This window comes from Haliaeetus albicilla, chromosome 7 (genome assembly GCF_947461875.1).
Source record: "Haliaeetus albicilla chromosome 7, bHalAlb1.1, whole genome shotgun sequence".
In the NCBI taxonomy this organism is placed as follows: Eukaryota; Metazoa; Chordata; class Aves; order Accipitriformes; family Accipitridae; genus Haliaeetus; species Haliaeetus albicilla.
The window spans coordinates 2,414,983-2,435,302 of NC_091489.1; the positions used below are offsets into that span (position 1 = coordinate 2,414,983).

A 20,320-nucleotide genomic window follows, 5' to 3' on the forward strand; every position below is an offset into this window, starting at 1 on the left:
CCGCCTCGTGCCGGGAGCGCGCGCGCGCGTCCCCGCCCCTCCCTCCTCCTCCTCCTCCTCCTCCTCCTCCTCCTCCTCCTCCCGCCGCCGCCGCTCGCCCGCTCTCCTCTCTCTCTCTCTCTCTCTCTCTCTCGGTGTGTCGGTTGTGGGGCCGCCGCGTCGCCGGCAGGAAGCGTCCCCGCTCCCGCCTCCGCTCCCGCTCCGCCGCCCCCCTCCCCTCTATCCCCCCGCCCCCGCCTTCCTCTCCTCTCCTCTCCCCCCCCCCCGCCCCCGACTCCTCCACCGCCCCGCCGCGGGGGGGCGCAGCCCCGCACCCCCTGCCGCCGCCCCGCCATGCCGGAGAAGCGGCCCTTCGAGCGGCTGCCCGCCGACGTGTCCCCCATCAACTACGGACTCTGCCTCAAGCCCGACCTCATCGACTTCACCTTCGAGGGCAAGCTAGAGGCCGCCGTGCAGGTAGGGCCCCGGCCCGGCCCCTCCTTCTAACCCCGCCGGGCCCTGAGGGGGACCCTTCCCTCAGCCCGCTCCTCCCGCCACCGGGCCCTGAGGGAGCCCCGTCAGCCCGCCGGGCCCGGCCCCCGCCTTCCCTCCCTCAGCCGGGCCCTGAGGGAGCCCGATCCCCCCCCCCCCCCGCCCTTTTCCCCTTCCCCTCCTCGCCGCCGGGCCCTCAGGGCCTCCCCCCTTCCCCGTCAGCCCGCCGGGGCCCGGCCCTCAGCGCGGTGGAGCCGGCCGGGCAGGTGCAGGGAGGCCGCTCGGAGCTGCTCTCCCCCCCCTCCTCCCCGCGGTCTCCGCCCTCCCTTTTCCATTCAGCCTATACATATATATATGTATATATACATCCCCCCCGAGGCCAAGCGTCGAGGAAGGGGCGAGGGCAGCCCGCGGGCCCCGCCCTGCCCCGCTCCGGGCCCCGGGAGGAGCGGGAGCGGCCGTGGAAGGGCTTGGGCGGGGGGGAGCCTCGCCCCGCCGCTGCGGGCCCCCCGGGTCCCCCTTGGGCTGTGTGTGGGGGTGCCCGGCCCGCTCCCTCCCTCCCTCCCGCCCCGGCTCGGACAGTCCCCGGTTCTTCTTCCCGCCTGCCCGCTGCCAGAAGGGCCCCGCTAGAGCAAAAGTCTGTACGTGGGGTTTGGCGCGGAGCGGTGGGAACCGTGGATATCTATCCCCGGCTTCCCTCAAATCCGTAGTGAGCACCCTGTTCCTGTTTTCAGCCTCCAGCGTGCTGCTTTTTATCTATATCCAGCCATTCAGATGGCTCGGGATTTTGCTGGAAAGACAAACTACCACATATGCAATTAAATGAGAACTCCCCCGGTGTAGTACGGTAAGCTGGTAGGCCTCAGTGACATGAAAAGCTTGAAGTCAGTGAAGCGAGAGGCTTGGTTAACAGTGGGAAGGGGTGTGCAAACTAAAAACGGCGGGTCTTCTGCCTTTTCTGAAAGGCAAAAGCTTCCCCGTGTTCGTGCTTCAAAGCCAGAATGTTTGATGAAAGCCCTGAAGTCTCATAGTCATTCTCAGGCTGCTGTGCCAAGATTTCCTGAATTTGCTTTCATGTCTTTCCTTGTGCAATGATTTGAAATAGATACAGAACTGTAAGGGCTTACCGGACTTCTTAAAATGGGATGACTGTATTGACAGCTCAAAAAAATGTGAGGGAGATTTTTAAATACCGAGATGTGTACAGATTTAAATCTTGGTCTAAAGAGGTGGTTAAAACCTTGTTTTAAAATGAGGTAACATCGGGGCAATGAAACTGCTGAATCTGAAGCACAGGTACAGAAGAGAGCGAGTGCCTCACTGGGCAAGTGTCTGGTGTCTGTGGAAGTTGGGGAGGGCAAAAAGCTGTGGATGATAGTGAATCTTGTGACTTTTGCGACCTGGAGGAAGACAACCAGAGATGAGTAAGTTTGTGTCATGTGGAAGAAATATTGAACATGTAAATCGCCTTGCAGATTTTGTTCTAGCTCATGTCCTCAGGCTGCTGCTGTCTTTGGGGTCTCGGTTTGATGGCACATCAGCCTGGGCAAAAATGCTAGCTTGAGAAATTCCCAGTCTCTTCTGTCTTAATCCTAGCCACCTATTCCTGTCTTCGCACCCAAGTTGCTGCTCCTCAGTCCCGTTACAGCTGTGGGGCTGTGCTGCAAATGGGATCACTGAAATCATCCAGGTTAAAAATAACACTCGGGGGGAGGGGAGTCGTGGCTTTTTAAGCCAGCATTGCTACCGAGGAGAGAGTCGTATTGAACAGCAGCCTTGGAAAATTCATTTAAATCCAGGAATAATGAGGATTGAGCTTGTGGAGATGGTAGTTGGTTTGCAGATTTTAGTCCTGTTGAGATGTTTTTAATAACATTTGCTGTTCAGGGGATTGGTCAATTAATTCCTAGAGCAATGGATAGCACCTGACAATGCGAAATTCTGGACTTTCCTACCAGCTGAGGGCATGTGTTAAGGAAGAGCACTGATCTGGCAGGGTCAAGGTTGTAAAAAAACTCTTGTTCACATCACGGTGAGCTGATCTGATGTTCCTGCAGTAGAGAGAATTAAAAAAATATAGGGCAAGATTTTAAAAACATATCTAAAGTATATATCTTTAGTTTTTAATAACTTTTATCAACCATAGACCAAAGAATCATGAGGCCAAATCCCAGCTGCATGCAAGCAAGTACAGGAGAGGTGCAGGAAGGTGTATGGGGTGAGTGTTCACGTGCTTGTCTCGAGTTAGCAATCTGGAGAAGTTTGCTGTGGCTGCCAGTGTCCAAAGCGTGGTAAAGGCATGTTCCAGAAAATTAGAGGGTAACTATTCTGCACCTTAATGGAGAGAAGAACAACCAGCTCATCTACAGTACTAGGTGGACAGGATACTTTTTGTACAAGGGAATGGCTTGCTTAAGAATATGCTAACATTTACTAGTTGTTTGTTATTGAGCTGGGATTGAATCTAGAAAATAAAAAATAATTTGTGTGCTTTTGGATCTAATTGGTTCAATGGACCTGTTGGCCATTTCTGCTAGCAGCTTGTAATAAGGTGGAGTGGAGCTCATCAGAGGCATTCTGTTTTCAGCAGCTTTGGCATACATTGTACAGTCGTTGAGGTAAAAGTGATTTTACGTTAAGACACAAACTTTGGATTTTCCAGGTTTTGGGTAGGGAAATACATACACTGCCTCCTTTTGAAGATCCAGGTATCATTTTTTATAACCAACCAAGAATAATTATTAGTCCCTCTGCTCCATTCCAGTATGATAATGGCTGGACAAGCAATAATCCACATGAAGTACTTAAACCAGTGATGGTTTCTGACCTGCAGGGTGAGTACTGAAACTTTGACACCAGAATAAATCACGATTAGCCACAAAATTAGGAAAATTTTTCATTACGTACATCAGAAGTGTTTGTTTGCTTTGTTATTTTTGCATCTTTACTAGCAAACTGGAATCAGTGAAGGCTATGATATTTAGTCAAGATACTACAAGTAAACACTTGATCAGTCAGTTTGTGTTTCTCACTCACAGCCATTAAATAGGATTTGGCAGCCCTCTGTGTAGAATTTTGGTAAGTCTTTCGACTTGAGCACCAAGCGCTGAAGAAATGTTAAATAACCTTGCAGTCCTGGCTCTGGGGCAGTACACTTGTGTTGGCTTTTGTACATGTAAGTAACTTAACAAAACATTTTGTCTTTATGCTACAATAATAAATGTTAGGCTTATATGGCTCCTTCAGAGGAGCTTCTGAGGATAAAGCCTTTTATGATTAAAAAGATAAGGCTGTTGCTTCAGTGTCAGCAGTGAGCAGGTGGATTTCAAAGCCTTAAAAAGAAATGATATGTGTTTGTAGTTTATTGTGACACTTTTAGTTTTTGGGTTAGGGAATTGGCCCTCTGTCTAGTATTTGTTGTTTCTTGATAAAGGAACGATACTGAAATCTGTCTCTTGATAGTTTAATTTCGTAGCCTTTTGAAGTTGTGCTTGTTGAGTATCTGGTAGCCTATACATTAAGTTTTGTCTGGTTACCTGAGATTTTCAAATAATGTAATTTGTGGTCATATGAATATTTTTGAAGTCTGCAGAATTGAGTAACAATTATATAAACTGACAGTATGTAATTACCATTTATCACAGTTAAAAAGCCCAAAGTCCTTAAATGAACTATATCACAAGGAACCCTTATCGCAGCTAGGACAAAACATGGTTGTGGGAGAATTGGGCGCTGCGTGTTGGTAGCAGATCTGGCACTGAAATAGTTGCCTGCTCACAATCCTGTGATCACTCTGTCAGTTGTATCATCTTTTAGCATTTTAAACTGTTGATTTGTTGGGTGTGTGGGCTTGTTTCTGAATGAGCACAATTAAGGTGGGGTTTTTTTTGGTGGAAATAGTTCATCTACTTTATTCATCTGGTAGCTTGAGATTTAATTATTATAACCCTGATTCTCAGGGTCTAGTTATCAGTGCAGCGCACTCATATTACTCAGTGTCTAGGTCAACTTTTTTCCATTCTGCTTTTGACTCCTGGGAGGCCTAACCGAGGGCTGGAACAAAGAGGGGATGTGTGGCCGTTCTGTTCTTCAGCATCATGCTGAAAAGGCAAACATGAGTAACTAGCAACAGAAACAAACATCTGGCTCCCAAAGTTCAACGGTTGTTTTAAGCTTCTAAATGGAAGTTCTTAGCGCTGTCATGGCTCCAAACGATCACCTGTGCGGTGCAGGGCGTAGGTGCAGAGCTTCAGGAAGGTGCATGGTTGTCTTCTAACTTCCTGGTACTTACCTCTATATAACTACCTTCTTTGGAGCCTGTTGTGTGGTGATTCATTTCTTTCATTGCAAACTACAGCAAGGGGTTTCTTGGTTGCAAAGCAACCTATCTTTACTTTAAAGAATTTACAGCCTGAGGTAGATGGCTCTTAAACATCTTTCACAGTCCTTTTAATATGTCTTAAGGATACTCTGTTATATTTAGCAATGTTTAACCTGTATCTGTTGCTTTTTATAGGTTAATTACGCAGTATCTGCTAGACTAAAGAAATGTGTAGTCTTCTGATCCTGCTGCATGCCAGTTAAAGATTAATTGTGACACGCTTGTATGTAAACCTTGAAAAATTAAGCTTAATGGGTGTAGTATTTGTGCTTAGTATCTCCGGGGGGTGGGGGGGGGCCGGGAAAGTTGGCTAGGGTAAATATATGGTCATGTTACCTGGCATTGTAACTTCAGTTTCCAGCACATCTGAATTTGAGTGTTAAAGGTAGCATGCTAAGTGTTCAAGTCTGGCGCTTCAAAGTCAGGACCTTGGGGCTCTGTGTACCCTTATGCCACCAGCTTCAAAAATAGGAATGCCTTTGCTCTTCTCCCCCACAGAAAGGCCTCTCAGTTCTGTAATTCATAAGGCTAAGATGATTGCATTGATCATAGTTACAAAGGGATTTACTTGTCTGTGTGAATTTGACACTTCTGAAGTATGTGTGACTGCTACCGATGAATGTTGTTGGATGCTCTTTGGAATGAAGTTAATTTTTCCAGTGGGCCAATTAGTCGTGGCATTGGTAATTTCACTACTTGGCTACCATAATTTGCTTGAGATGCAGATTAATAAAAGTCTTTATTCCTTTTCTCATTGAAGTTTTGAATTCTTTTCAAAAAGATACATCCTAGAACACGACTGTAGTAATTTTAGTTGTCTATTTTTAGAGAGTAAAATGCTAAAAACATACATGCTTGTTATAATGCTACATTTAGGAAAGCACTCTGGAGCCGAGTGACAAGATTTTAATTATCTAGTCTTATAAATGGCTCTAGAGAATTAGTTTTGACTATAGAAGATGTCTTTTGGTGCACCTCATCCTGTATTTCAGGTAGGCTGTCGTTCTGCTGAAGCCATTCAAATTCTTGTTTCTAATGCCCTAAAAATGTTTTTCCACCAAGTCCTTTCCTGCTCTGATAACCTCTGAAAATCAAAAGCTTTACAGCATCTTCGCATCCTATTTGGCAGAGCCAAATAATTAGCCTTTTTAGCTCTTCTTCCATCAAATGATGTTACCTTGGAAAACTTTTTTGGGGAACTTAAGCTGTTATCTCCTATTGCGTGAGATTTCCTTCCCAGAAACAAACACTGAGCATGAATGTGGATGTGTAGGGGGTTGGGAAGTGTGTGTCATCTTAGTCTGATGGCAGGTTACCGACACAGTTAAAATGTCTTAAAAGGTCTGCCGTTTTTTTGCAGAGCAGACCTCCTTGTGGTATCTGTGTCTGGCTAATCTCAACAGGTGTTTTGAATTCTGATTAATGTTAGTAGAGTTTCATTGAAAGGAGGAGGTTTAAAGTTTGGAAACATTTCTTCATTCTGGATATTGGTCTTAGTTCGTCTGCTGCTTTTAAGCATGTCACCCTTATGGCAAAGCTACTTTCATTGTGGGCATTTGTAGCTTGCTCTTGCCTTGATTAGCTTCTTGTTGAAGAGTAAATTTATTTTATTATAGAGCAAGGTGAAGCAGGGTGACAGTTCGTGTATATACAGCTTTGTAATTGGTTATACCTTACTTGGTGAGATGCTTTTTTTGCCTTTTAATATGATTGGATTCATGAAAAGCACTGCATGAACAGAATATCTGTCTTCCAGAACATAGTATTAGCAGAAATGTAAAAGCGTTTTCAAGGTATCGCTTACAGTAAAACACATTCATTCATCTTTGTGATATAGGTAGAGTCGGTAAGCATTAGGCTACAGGTTCTTGTGAGATAAAATGGTCCTAAGTTAAGTATGCTGGATGGCTTATAGTTTTGGTTTTGTTCTTACAGGTGTGTCTGTACTTCATTATTTTTAGTGGATCAGAGGGAGGAGGCTTTCATGCTAGAGTCTGTGTGCCAACATGAAAACTTTTTTTTTCCCTCACTAAATTAAATTGCGAGAGCCTCAGAAGTGTGCTGTACAGTACACTGTCAGTATTCATATCTGTGAGCTGAATTTTGCCCTTTATTTTTTGGGAGTTGGAGGGTAAACGTTTTTTAGCCTACTGGTTCACTCAGTCCCTTTGAGTGTTTTCTAATATGTTGCACTCTTTTGTAAAACTGACTTGATATTTGTAGGAGGTAAGAAGAAAATAAAAATAGGGAATTGCCTTTCTAAGCAGCCTCTGAAATTGTCTCTGCTTAAACCTAAACTTTCTTATTTTGTGGGCACAGTGCTACACTGAAAATTCTTCTGTCCTCAGAAGAGGTTGTTTTTTAAAGATCAAGCCTATTGTTAAATCCAGTATTGTCTGCAATTTGGACAGCTCTTTATGCATCTTGGATTTGTAGATTGAATAAAGGTCTCTACTAGACATTTATAAAAAACTTTCTCATTCTGATTTTTCTGTGTTTTAGAAGACCTTGAAAAACCCCAAACCCTAATATTGTGATGAAAATTGTTGAGCTTTGATCTTAGGTTTTGGGAAATGTTGTAATCCTTTAGTTTCATGTACAGCAAATTGAAAAAGAAAAAAAGATTTCAGATTGTATCTTTACTAGAAGCATCAAATCTAACCTGTGTCACTTTAGTTGTTACATTTGCTTGTTTTATGCTTTGCAAACATGTTGTTTCTAGAATCAGGTTAAGTTTATTAGGTAACATTGTTTTGGTTTTATTACCATAAAGAGGCAACATGAAAACAACACAGCTCTTCTGCACTGTTCTTCAACACACTACTGCAGGGTGACTGACAAGCAGGATTTGGAAAGATTCACTAATAGTTACTCTTGTCAAAAAGTATAAGCCCTTACTTAATATTTATTATACAAACAATTCTGTTAATAGGAATAAGCTGTAGACATTTGCTTCAGAAGCAAAGTTGGTGACTAAGGTTAGAAAGAAACTTCTGAGTTAGGTTTGTCTTGTGTTAACCATCCACTGTGGGGGTTGGCTTTCCTTGGATTATCTGGGATTAGCCCTTTGGTTAACAGATTATTAGACTAGATAGACCATTCTTGTGATGTGGGTATGCCTATTAAGTTATACATTTAAATTTCTTAAACCTCTCTTATCACTGACTAGACTTGGATTTGTTTTTAATGTACACAATGACTAAGGAACTATTCCTTCAGCGAGCCTGGGTAGAACGGTTTAGGACTGAATATCTGCTTCCATTTACTCATCTTGTATAGATACCAGCTCCTTTATGGCAGTGGTAAGTGTCTGCTTCAACTGTGAGACTTCAGCTTATTATTTCGGCTTTACTCGTAATAAATGTATTTACACTCAGATGCTTGAATGGTGAGCTGGCGTGCACATGCAAAGTACTTTGCTGATTTCGCTACAGGGATGAAGGAGCTCTTGATTCCTGGGAACCAGTTTCCATCACAAAGAGGTCCAGCTGGTTCTTGCTGTGTTCAAACATGGATAGCTAGAGTGATGGGTACAGGTGTTAATAGGGCATTTTGGGGTTATAATAGTGAAAAACCAATAAAGGCATACGAGTCCTTATGCTTTAAGAAACTTACTGTCTGGGGTAGGAAGCAGTTCCTTTGTACATATCTTAAACCCTAGCTGGCTATTACAGGAATTCTTGCTCCTTTATTTAAAGAACTGGTGTTGTCTACTGCCAGACATTGTATCCTGGACTAGCAGTATTACCAGCTTGATCCAGTGTGATGATTCTAGTGGTTTCAGCCATAAGTTTCTAAATAATTCCTAGTTTAATTCCCAAATATTTTACCCCTTTGTAATTAATTGATATTTAATTTGAATTCCTCTGTATTCAAGCTTTTGCATCCAAATAGAAAGCTGGCACAGTGAGACAGTTTATTACTACGCTGGGAGCTGGCCACTTGTTAAATAAAGCAAAGTGTGTGTAGCCAAGAGCTGGCAGAAGGAAAGCTTTCAGGAAAATGTAAAGGCAAATTTCTTGGCAGGTGTTTTTAACCTAGGAAGTTCTTATAGTGTTGACAGTTTAGAACACAGTACTGTAGGTTGTATTTCTGATCATCTCTCAAAGATGTAAGTTTGCATTCAAAGGCTTTGACTATAGTCTCCTGTAGGTCATCTCTAAAAGGAAGCTTACAGGCTCTCTATCTATTTTTATTGGTCTTGGATTCCCAGGCATGTACAAGGGCCCTATTGTCAAGATTTCATACCAATTTTTAACAGGCAGTTCATTCCCTTAAATAATTTACAGTGTTGATAAGTAGGCCTAGATGGCTTGAACATGATTCAAGTACGCATGTTCCAGAACAAGTGAGAGCATCAGTGGAATATCTTTTTCTTTTTTACCACTCTTAAACACTAAATTTTACTTCAGACACTTGATGGTGGAAGGGGTTTTAGATTAAAGGGTGGTGGGAATGCCTAACTACCTAAGGGAGCTTAAGGGAGTAGGGAACACTGTTTCTTCCTGATGCTCATAAAATTTCTCTTCCAGGTGAAACAGGCAACCAACCAAATTGTGATGAACTGTGCTGACATCGACATTATTACAGCTTCCTATGCGCCAGAAGGAGACGAAGGTAGGATTGCTTTTTTACTGGAGTTTTTACGTGTTCGTTCATTTCATTTCTGACGTGAGGTGCTCTTGCCAACAGCTAACAACTTTGATTGCAAAATTACATAATAGTTTGATAAGCTAACCTACCCCTAGAAGCACAAAATTAATTATCTAACCTTTATTCTCTTCTCATCACTACCATTTGCATTACATCTGAAAAAGTTACTACAGGCTTCCATGAAGTCTACATTCTACTCCATCATGCCTGAGTGTTGTAGGCAAAAGGATGTTTGACTGTTTTTACATTATTATTTATCTTTATACCAGATAACTGTGTAAGAATATGATTTGTAGCTGTGGTCTTCGCAGTATTGACAAAATCTCTGACAAGGGTTTAGATAAGGAATGCATCAATAATGGCCTGGAGTAGGAAAAACTCATTGGGAAAGGATTTGGAAAAGTACAGAAGACAGTTAATTGACATTTAGGAGGATGTTCTGAGTGTAGGGCAATGTGAAAAAAGGTGACTGTGTGGAGGAGACAATGACTGGGAATCCAGTTCAGTGAAAGGCTGGAAGTTAATGGAGAAATCAAAGCAGCAGTACCTGTTTGTAATGCACAGTTATAGTAGTTGACATCTTCCCCAATTATATTTTGAGGAGATTTAGTAGACACAAAAAAAACTTCTAGCAATTGAAGCATGAAATGATTGAGGTGTGGAAAATAAGCTCCTTGAAACAGAGCAATGGTCTAACAGTGTGCAAAGCCTTTGTAGTTTTCTTATGGAGCCTTTGCTGTTTCAAGCACAGTAGCTATTTGGTCCACTGTGTATGACTGTTTCTTAAGTCCTTCGGACAACAAAAGGCTCTGCAGAGCCTCCCTTTCTATATGGAAAATGCCACAATGATGTCATGAAGCACTTTGTTGAAACCATGATTGTGAATTAAAGGAATGATCTCGATGGATAGGAGAAAGGTGTTCCTTTGATTAGGTTTAAACTTCTCTAGTATGCTTATGCAACAGCTGAAGGAAGTTGGAGAGAAGGGCTGTTTGTGCGAACACCTAAAGAAGAAAAGAAATCTTAATTTTCTGGACTGGATTTGGTAGGGACAATTCCAGTTCATGTTGCAGTGATGTTATCCTATGGCTAATAGATTTGTACGTGGCAAGTGGAATGTCTGCAGTGAGTCTTTGCATTTAAATTGGTTTGACTTTTTTTTTATCTTTAATATAGTATTAAAGAAACCAGAGGGCTTCTTAAATGCAGTTGAGAGCAGCCAAGCGGTGCTTAGGTGGATGGGGAGCTCTGTCCTAAGGAAGTAGCGTTTGGCGGGTGTGTTGTGGAAAAGTAGAGCTCACTGCAGGAAGTGCAGTCACAGCGAGAGAGGGCGGCAGAGAAGAGTATTATTACCAAAGAGCTTGGAGTCTGGCCACCAAGTTTTGATAGTGAAAGAATAGCGCGCTATTTCCTACGTGCTTGATTCGGGCTCCCGGGTTGTACCCTGGCGCTCCATTCCTGCATGCCTTTCACACGCTGCCGTTAGTGATCTTTAGCTGATTGGATGCACTGTGTTGCTAAGCACTGCTGGAGTTATTTCTTATACTGAGTAATGAGGTAATAACAAGAGTGGTAGTAACAGCAGAGTGTGTATGGAGTCTGTTCCACCTACCACCCTGCCATAGGCCCAAACCACCTATCAATTTTTTATTTTGTCATTGAGAAAATGAAAATAAATGGAAAAGGTACCTAGGAATAAAGTTTCTTTCCAGTCAAATCAGGAAAAATACATTAGAATACAGAGGATTGTATCATAACTGTTGTATCATAAATACTTGAGGTGCGGTTTTATTGCATGTTTACTATAATTAAGCTCAGGCTTCACAGGGTTAAAACATATCTTTCAGTTTGGTAAACTGCCAACTAATATAATGGCTTTGGAAGTAAAATTGCATGAAACTGGCAGGCTATTTGCTGGCACCTGTTGATACAGATCAAGTCGGTCTTACTCATGCTTCTATTGTGCACAGCTTTTGGATGGTAATTGTATAACTGGTCTCAAAAACAGAGTACGAAATATAGTCCAATGAACCAACAGAAATATCAGCCAGATCGTTTGGATTTAGTTACTTAGGCGAGCCTTGTACCGATTGCCTATATAGTATGTTTGAAACTGAGTGAGACGTTAGTGGTGTTTTTCTCCTTTAAAGGCTCTAGTGAAGAATTGTTACCTCTTTTAGTTCTGTACCTCAGTGGGGAAGAATTTGTCTCATGCTTGTCTGTAAATGTGAGGCAAAAGATAATCAGTCACTTATCTTCTTTCAAGTGTGGTTCTGTTCCAAAAAGTAGCTGTGTGAAAAGGAGACCTCCTTGTTCAACAGATAACATTTCCCTTGTTTATGGAGCTGATCTGTTGACTTTTGTGCAGAATAGTTTATTCTTTTCCTAATAATTCTTGTTAATCTTGAGTACCTACTACACTGTGGCTTGTACAACAGCAGGAATCTTAGCTAGAACTGTGGGCCATGTTTTCCCTCCGCTCGTATTCACTCTTCTAAAGATGGATACAGCAGAGGGTAGAAATTGGTCTTTGGAACTTTAATGCAGATTTGCAGGGAAATCAGATTATTGCCCAATATTTGACAGGAAGCTGAGGGAGGATGTCTGAAGCTTTAAAGTCAAAGTAAAAGATTTTGCTGTGTAATCCACAATTGAGTGATAGTGAATAATAAACCAGGAGAGATTGATTACGCAGTACTTTGGAGTAGAAAAATTCTGTTTCAACATAAAACTAGTGTAGTGATTATAACTGGAGGTTGTGGATTTGCCGTTTGTGCCAGGTATGCTGTAATGGAACAAAGCTACTCAGAAGACTGAGTTTTTTGTTGCTGAAGTTATGACTGGCTCTTCCCACTAATCATAACGAGCAATTGTTTTGTTTTTTTCCAGAAGCTACTTTTTAGCATTTGTAGTCAAATGTTTATAGTGCAGCCTTAGTGTTTAGGTGTGCACGTACTGTACTACCATCGTCCAAATGGTTGACTTTGCTCAGCTAAATGAAGAACTGAAAAGGCATTCCTAAGCAAGTTGGTTCTTAATTTAAATTTTAGGGGATTGAGTTTCATACTTACAGAATGCTAAGTCATTTGAACTTCCTGCGAATCTCTCTTTAAGGAGTTGTGAAATTGTAATGGAGTCATAATCAGTGAATTACATTGTCTTTAGCTTGGAAAGCTTTTCAGATACTGTGGCATCTAAAGCAGCTTCTTGAATTTAGAGATGCTTGGAGGGTAGTAGTTGGCAATTTTGCATAGAAAATTACAAGCAACCATAGTGATGTTTGTTTAGCAGACATAATCAAGTGAACTTTGATTTGTGCTTCAACCTTTAAAAGGTTTTAAGGCCAGAACTTATTAGTTTAGTCTTTTCCTTCCTAGCACGGTAGGGATGTTTCATGATGATCGTAAGGCAGTCTTGAAGTCATGCTGCTGTGGAAAGGGGCAATGACGCTTGTCCTCACTCCATTCCTTCTCTTGGCATTCATGTTTGTACAGTTGAGCAGCCATGTAGATCAGGAAACTGCACTGGCTGAAAACTGCCTCTACAAGGCGGGAAGAAAAAAAGTCAGCTTGGAGATGGATCATCTTCCTGATCCTGATGATTGTATGTGAATGCCAGTGGAAGGAAGGGAATGGAAACATGCAGCTGGGGCCAGGTGGGAAAAATGGGACTACTGTCTCTGCCCGTAGCAGACTACATTTGTCGAAGCCAGTTGTGAAACCTTTCTTTGTTGTAGAAAAGCTCATCTTCATCCTTTCTTCTGGAGACGATGTGATGTTGACAGAATTTTTAATGGTAGTTTTTTTAAGGAGGCCTAGGCTTCATTGGCATGGACAGTTTGGGAATATCTGGTAGGCAAGAATACTCAGAAGATTCCTTTGAAGGATTTTACAACCACTGGTTTGAAACACATGGAAAGATGTGAAAGGGCTTGAAAGCATTAGCATTCTCAGGAATTGCATCAGCATAGTTCAGTGGCTAACACCGAAGGAGGTCAGCGTATGCTGTGTCAACATGTAGATGTTTTAAGCTAACGTGTTTAATTTGCAGGTAGAGTAGGCAGAGTGCACACAGTCACTGCAGCTCAGTTGATGACCGCAAGTTAATTAAGCCACTGTACCTTAATTGCCTATGACTTCCCCATGCCATGGAATGAGGGCTACTTGAAAAAATTCCACCTCTTGCACTTGGCTTTGTCTTCACTTTGAAATGCATGCACATTTGACATTGCTTAAAACCTTTGGCGAGGTTCCACGTTTATAAGCATGTAATACAGAAATTGGGATCATTAATTGATGTATCCATCTGGTTTACTGTGCAATTTCAGGAAGTACTCCGTAGAAGGACTGTAGTTTATTTCAAATACTATTGTAGAATTTGATATGTAGTGCTTTGAGTTTGGGAGGGTTGCTAGATCTGATTTTTATGCCTTTTTTCCAAAGACATGGAGCACTAGCAGCTTTTTATTTTCTCATGCGACTTGGTCCAGGCTGTGTACTAATGTGCTAGTGATTAACTTGCAACCTTGCAGTGCCAAACTCTCCAAAGTTAGTAGGCTGCCAAAATTGTGTTGTTCTCTTCAGGAGCTTTTGTATTCAACACTGTTAGGAATTCAGACAGCCTTTTACTGCAATTACATCTTTGTTATAAGCAGTTCTCTTAAACTCTTAACAAAAAGTATTGTTGATGGTTTTCCATGGTTCTTTTGCTCTGGATTAAATTATTGGCACTGAATAGTTAGTTTAAAAAAAAAAAAAGTAACTTTGAATCTTTCATTTATATTCTGCCATTTCAGAAATTGATATATAAGCAGCTGCTTTGAGAATTACAAAAAATTGCTGGAGTTGAGCATGGAAAGACGCTCTTCTAGACACCCAGTTCCGCAATGAGTACACATCTTGTGAAACTGTAAACGAATATTACCTTTTGTTCGAGATGTACTCTTGCCATTGCTTTAAAGTGTTTGTCAGAGGCTAGTTGCCACGGCAAGTGGGGCAGTCCTGGGGTATCACAAGACTCTTGGCCTCCTTTAGTGGAGATTGTGATCAGTGTGTGCTGGGAGTGCACTGCATTGCTCATGAGATGGCTGCTTCCAGCCTATTTAAACTATAACTTGTTTAAACATTGTTTCTAACCTTAGGGTAATTGGGATCTAATACTGTAAAATTAAGGTTGAAAAGCTCTTTGAAACAAGGTTGCTTTCTGCAATGTGTTAATATGCTTTCTCAGGCTGTTGCAGGGGCAACAATCCTGAGGGTCTTCACCTTCTACCACTGGTAATGTTTACCTGTGTCTTTCCTATGCCTTTTCTAGTACAGGTTAAAAAGGTTATAAAGTAGCGGAGCTACAGATTCAAATACACTTAGGAGGACTTCACATTTGGGAGAGGAGGGGAGGGAAACTTGATATTCATTGTCAACTTTTGGCAGAAGATCTGCATAACATGCATTCTTCTGTATTTCTCAGTTGCAGTAGGTTAGAACTATGATCTTGAAGTCATGGTATTGTTTGTCTCTGGTATCAGATTGTTTCCATTAGAAGTTGTAAAAAGATAAAAATGTTTTTGGTTTGCTATGGTCATTTTAAAATGCATGGAGGGGGGGAGTGTTTCTGCATTCTTGTACTGATCTTTATCAGACGTTTCTCAGGTTTTCATTTAGCCTCTGACCACAGGCTGACAGCTCAGCATCTGCAGGTTGTCCAGCAGCAGGATTCCTCCCAGGCAGGCTAACATAAATTTCCGACAGGTATTCAGCCCATCCTTCCCTCTGACCGAGGTCACTAACATGCTATTGCAGAATAACAGGTTTGTTGTCTGTTGGACTCTAAACGGGGTCAAAATTCATTGGATCTAAACGATGTAGTCAGCAATCAGCTCCACACTGTTGCTGGGAAGCCCACTTCCAGACTAGTATGTTGCATGTTAGCATTGTTCCCCTGAATATCTTCTCTCCAACTCTCTTATAATGTCTGCTTTTCTGCCTCTATTCCCCAGAGTTATAAGAAGAAGAGCTAAACCTTTACTTCTTGTTGCTCATTGCCCAACACTTGCTGGCATTTTGATGTCCTTGGCATGTGTTCTATTTAAATGGTCTAACTCATCCCTCTTACAGTTGATTTTAAAAATCTTGGAACTCCTCAGTGCAGACTAGTAGTCTAAAGTTCTTCTACTTGATCATGTAAAGAATTTTTTTCTTGAATTTGTTTCTGTACTGTATTTTTTCTTACAGCTAGAATTGTTTTATTGTAAGCATTTGTGTACCCTAGCATGGTGGTTAACTCTGATTAAATGCTGAGCAGAGCACTGTGAAACCAGTAGTTAAGACTAATGCATTCATGCAGTTTCTGCATTTATGTTCTCTGTGAGCAGAGGTTGGTATTAACTCTGACTTAAGGCTGAAATCATACTATTCCAGAATAAATAGCACTTTCAATTTTATAAAAATAAAAACAGGTCTCCAGTTACTTTTGTCACATATGGAACAACTTAGCTGAACATCTTGCAAGTGTGCTTAGGCTGCCTATGAAACTGAATACCTGGATTCTTGTAGTGATACTTGAGCATGGAAGACGGGTCATTCTGTAAATTAAATAGTTGTTTCAAACAAGCTTTGTCATTCAGAACTCTATGTAATGAAGAAGTTGGTATAGTGGTACATTTTCCCTTTAGGATGTTCACCTCTATGTATCACAGCACTTCCCAGTATTCTTTTTTTGTCCTTTTTTTGGTGACCATTCAAAACTAGTATCTACTACAGTAGATAACTGAAGCTATTTACTGAATCTTTCTTCCTAGGTCAATTTTGAAAGTACCTGAAAAGGCTGCTAGACCCTTGCTAGCATTTCAATCTCCTATGTGTGTTTCCACTTTGATTTAAGGGATGTAAGTGGGATGGGACAGGCAGCTTGTGCTAAGAATGCTGTTAATTTAAACCGGTCTCTGTGTTTCCTGTATCTTTCAAAACTATACTGAATTGCCAAGTGTTTATTATATTTATAAATCTGGAATTGTACATCAGTATGGCTGCATAGAAAGGTGTAGTTGTAGTGCTTACCAAGTTTGGTGGTTCAGGATGCTGATGTGTCGTAGAAAGCATTGCTAATTTGTTTTGGTGCAGATTTGCATTTCTTAAAGATAGCTGGTTATTGTGGTGGTTAAGTATAGAGTGACAAAGGTAGGAGAACTTGCATAGGTGAGGTCCTATGTAGCTATTTTAGAGTTTGGGGTTTTTTTTGGTTTGGGGTTTTTTGTTTTTTTTTTTTAGAAGGAGCATAGATGTACATCACTTTGCAGCGAGTGGGACTTGATGAATTAGGAAGGAAGAAGCAACACCAGGTGTTCTCTCTTGGCTCTGCTAACTGTAAGCTCCAGGACAGTTTTAATTCCTGTGTACTGATTCCCTCCCCGCATCTATGCAGCTTGGCCTCATAGTTCGGATGTTTGCATCTACAAATAGATCCGATGCTATGTAAATGCCATACTGCTTCATATTCTGGTTGATTTTGTATGCCGTTGCTGAATGGTATATAAACTCCAAAGTGAGGTCCACAAATTAGTTAAATCATCAGCATCCTGTTTGGAATAATTAATAAGAATCCTGCTGCACTGATGTAAACATTTAATACTGATGGGAAGTTTTGTGCGATTTGTCAGGATTGTAGTAGTTGTTACCAGCATTGCTGGTGGTGTACAGGATACTGCTCTTACTTCAAGTTTGCAATTTAACAGTACAGCTTTTATTACTTGGCACAGCTGAAGACTTCCCTGCCATGTACGAGTGCAGTGTTCTGATGGATGGGATGTATGGCAGAGGTGGAAGGAGCACGGAGGTGGTGCTTTGAGTTTGTGGCTGTATAGTCTGATGTAAATGTGGTAGATTTATTTGTCTGAAGCAAGATAATAAAACATGGAACTCTGACAATGGGTGGCATTTCTTTGGTTGCTTGCATTTATATCATTCTAGATTACTCAATCTTCATTGATTTGTTCGTAACTACAGCATGTTGTTGGATTCAGCTGATTCAGTTAATTTTAAATGTTTGTGAGTTACAAAAACATCTCTGGTGCTTATTTCAAACAAAGTAGTCTGTTTTTCTGTTTCAGAGGTACATGCCACAGGGTTCAACTATCAAAATGAGGATGAAAAGGTTACTCTCTCCTTTCCCAGTACTCTTCAGAAGGGTAAGAGCTATTTTCATGCCTTCTGCTTGCTTCAACCGTGTGTTTGAGACGTTTGCACTTGAAAAAGCTGGAGTAGGACAGCTCTGTCTTCCCTGAAGTTTCTGACTGTGAATGTAGTGCTCCCTAGGGAGTCTGTCCAGTATAAGTCATTTTGTGAGCCTCTGGAATTGAAAATGTTGTTTTGCTAATGGTGATGTTTGCTTCCAACACCTGAGGTGACTCTAATTATTTACCTGCTATTGGGAGTTAGGCTCAGAAGCTCTTTATGTTAGCTACTGATGATCTGTTTCCCTCTTACCAAGAATGAGCTAATCTGAATTACTGCAGTATTTTCCTAGGCGTGAATGTACTAATTCTTTTGAAATTGATACAGCTTTTTGCTCTGAGGAGTTTGTTGATTGAAACTCGGATCCTTAGTTTGAATAAAGCAGTTTTATTTCATGTTGACAAATACAAATATAAAGTTTCTAGGGTGATAAAACTTTAGTGTTTCATTCTGTGGGATATTGGCATGCTGCCTCTCTGATCAAGATCAGGTTTCCCCTTTTGCACTGAGACGTCGAGGGCAGAATAAATCCTGAGACTAATTGACTTACAAGCTTGAACACAGCCAGTGCTCCATCTTGGCTTTTGTAGTAGGTTATTATTACTTAGTAGCCATCCTATATTTTTGCAAACTTTACTAAAAGGTAAGGATTGTAGGATCGGACTTCTCAAACAGCTTAAGGTAGGTCTGTCTTGGTTATTGCATTGTGTTTAGAAGATGAGAATGAATACTGCAGCAGCCTCTGATCTCCGATCAATGCTAAAATGCTATGGTGAGTCTGGCTTTGTGTGCATTGGTCTGCTGGAGCTTATTTTATGTAAGCAGAGTGAAGGGTTTGAGGGAGGCTGGCAAAAAAGTGATAGGTGGAGATGAATTAAAGGGACACCTTATTTCAGAAGGGCAGTGGGCCAGCTGAGTAGCCTGGCCTGAAGGTCCAGACCAAATAAATGTTCTGTTTGGCACTTGCCAATAACAATGTCCCATCTGTTTCTGTTACAGGGACAGGGACGCTAAAGATAGACTTTGTAGGGGAGCTGAATGATAAAATGAAAGGTTTTTACCGAAGTAAATATACCACCCCTACGGGAGACACACGCTATGCTGCTGTCACTCAGTTTGAGGTATGGGCTATATTTTTGTTTTGAGGGAATGTCATTCTTAATATAGGATTTATGCTTAGAAGCAGCAAAGACGCAATTTCCTAGCTTTAGCTATACCCTCTCGGTAAATTTCAAAAATCCATATTTATTTGCTTCTTGCTTTTAGTGTGGATGGGTAATACTAAAAGCAGCCTTTACATTGCGACTTCAAGGTCAGTAAATTCTGGATCTGGCAAATTCCCCAGCCAGGGATCATGCTGATGTGTGATGCATCGTATATATACACTAACTGCCATGTTTAAGAACAGCTATTTATTTAGATGTGGTCAAATACCTCTGTATAACTTTCCTTCATGAAGTGTATTAATTTTTTTAATAGGACACTCTGCCTTTATCTCAGTATCTTAATGACATCCAAAATGTAAGCCAGATTCTGTCTCAAGTATTATGTAAACCCTGGACATAATGACAGAATTTTATACCATATTGTAATTTCATAGTTATCTGCCTGGTTACGTAAAAACATGGAGTACTTACCTCATACAAATAGAACATTTCTTGGGTGCGGTCTGCTGATGGAATATAAATAGGTGGTCTTGTGTGTATGGTCTGTGAACGCCTGGGTGCCCTCTCTGTTTTCACATGACTGAGCTTTGTTCCTGTCATGACTCTGCTAAATTTTGCTCAGACTGTAGAATTCCATCACAGCACAGAGTGCTTTTCAGCTGCATTTTTTTTTTAAACCAAGAGTGAAATAAGTAAGAATAAAATGCTCTAATGCAGAGGTCAAGAGTGTCAGTGAAGAGGCTCTACACCTGACTAGTCATCATTCATCCAACTTCTTGCCTGTAAAATATGCTGAATTTTTGTGTGTGTTTTATTGCCACAATCTCTTGTGATTTATTTGTTTAATGCTCTTACTTTCTTCAGGCCACTGATGCTCGCAGAGCTTTCCCTTGCTGGGATGAGCCTGCTATTAAGGCAACATTTGATATTTCTTTGGTGGTTCCTAAAGACAGAGTAGCTTTGTCAAATATGGTAAGTTCTTGATGTGCAAGTAAACACTGTTTTAAATAAAGCTGTAATAGCGCCAGCTGATTATTTGATAGTTAATAGTGTGCATCATTGGTAACACACAGAATTAGGAATATAGGCTGTCTTGCTAGCTATTCCTAAGCATCAATAAATTGAGAGAGCTTATAAAAAGACGATATTGTGATGTCAGATACTAGCACAAAACCTAAACAGGTTGTACGAACCACAGTGGTGGTGGTTTAAAAAAAAAAAAAAGTCTTAGCATATGTCAAGCCACGTGCTGCTTGATTAAGAGTGACTGGGAAAAAAAATAAGCCTTTGTGTGTTTATATAGCTGTTACAGCTACATAAGCACTTGAGATAAATAAGCATGTTTTCTGCTCTAGAGAATTTCTGACCAGAACTGGGATAAAATGTGCAAGTAGAAGTACCTCTGCCACAAATACAAGTGG

At 41.3% G+C, this 20,320-nt stretch overlaps 1 protein-coding gene across 1 annotated transcript in view; it reads left to right on the forward strand.

Annotated features, from left to right (window-relative positions):
• Positions 1-258: 258 nt before the first annotated feature.
• NPEPPS (aminopeptidase puromycin sensitive) overlaps positions 259-20,320 on the forward strand; it is a 39,055-nt gene continuing 18,993 nt past the window's right edge. Inside the window, exons 1-5 of the mRNA XM_069786474.1 lie at positions 259-456; positions 9,385-9,469; positions 17,610-17,687; positions 18,733-18,854; positions 19,764-19,871. Of these exons, the coding sequence (XP_069642575.1) occupies positions 334-456; positions 9,385-9,469; positions 17,610-17,687; positions 18,733-18,854; positions 19,764-19,871 (516 nt within the window). The 5' untranslated portion in view covers positions 259-333. The remainder of the gene's footprint in view (positions 457-9,384; positions 9,470-17,609; positions 17,688-18,732; positions 18,855-19,763; positions 19,872-20,320) is intronic.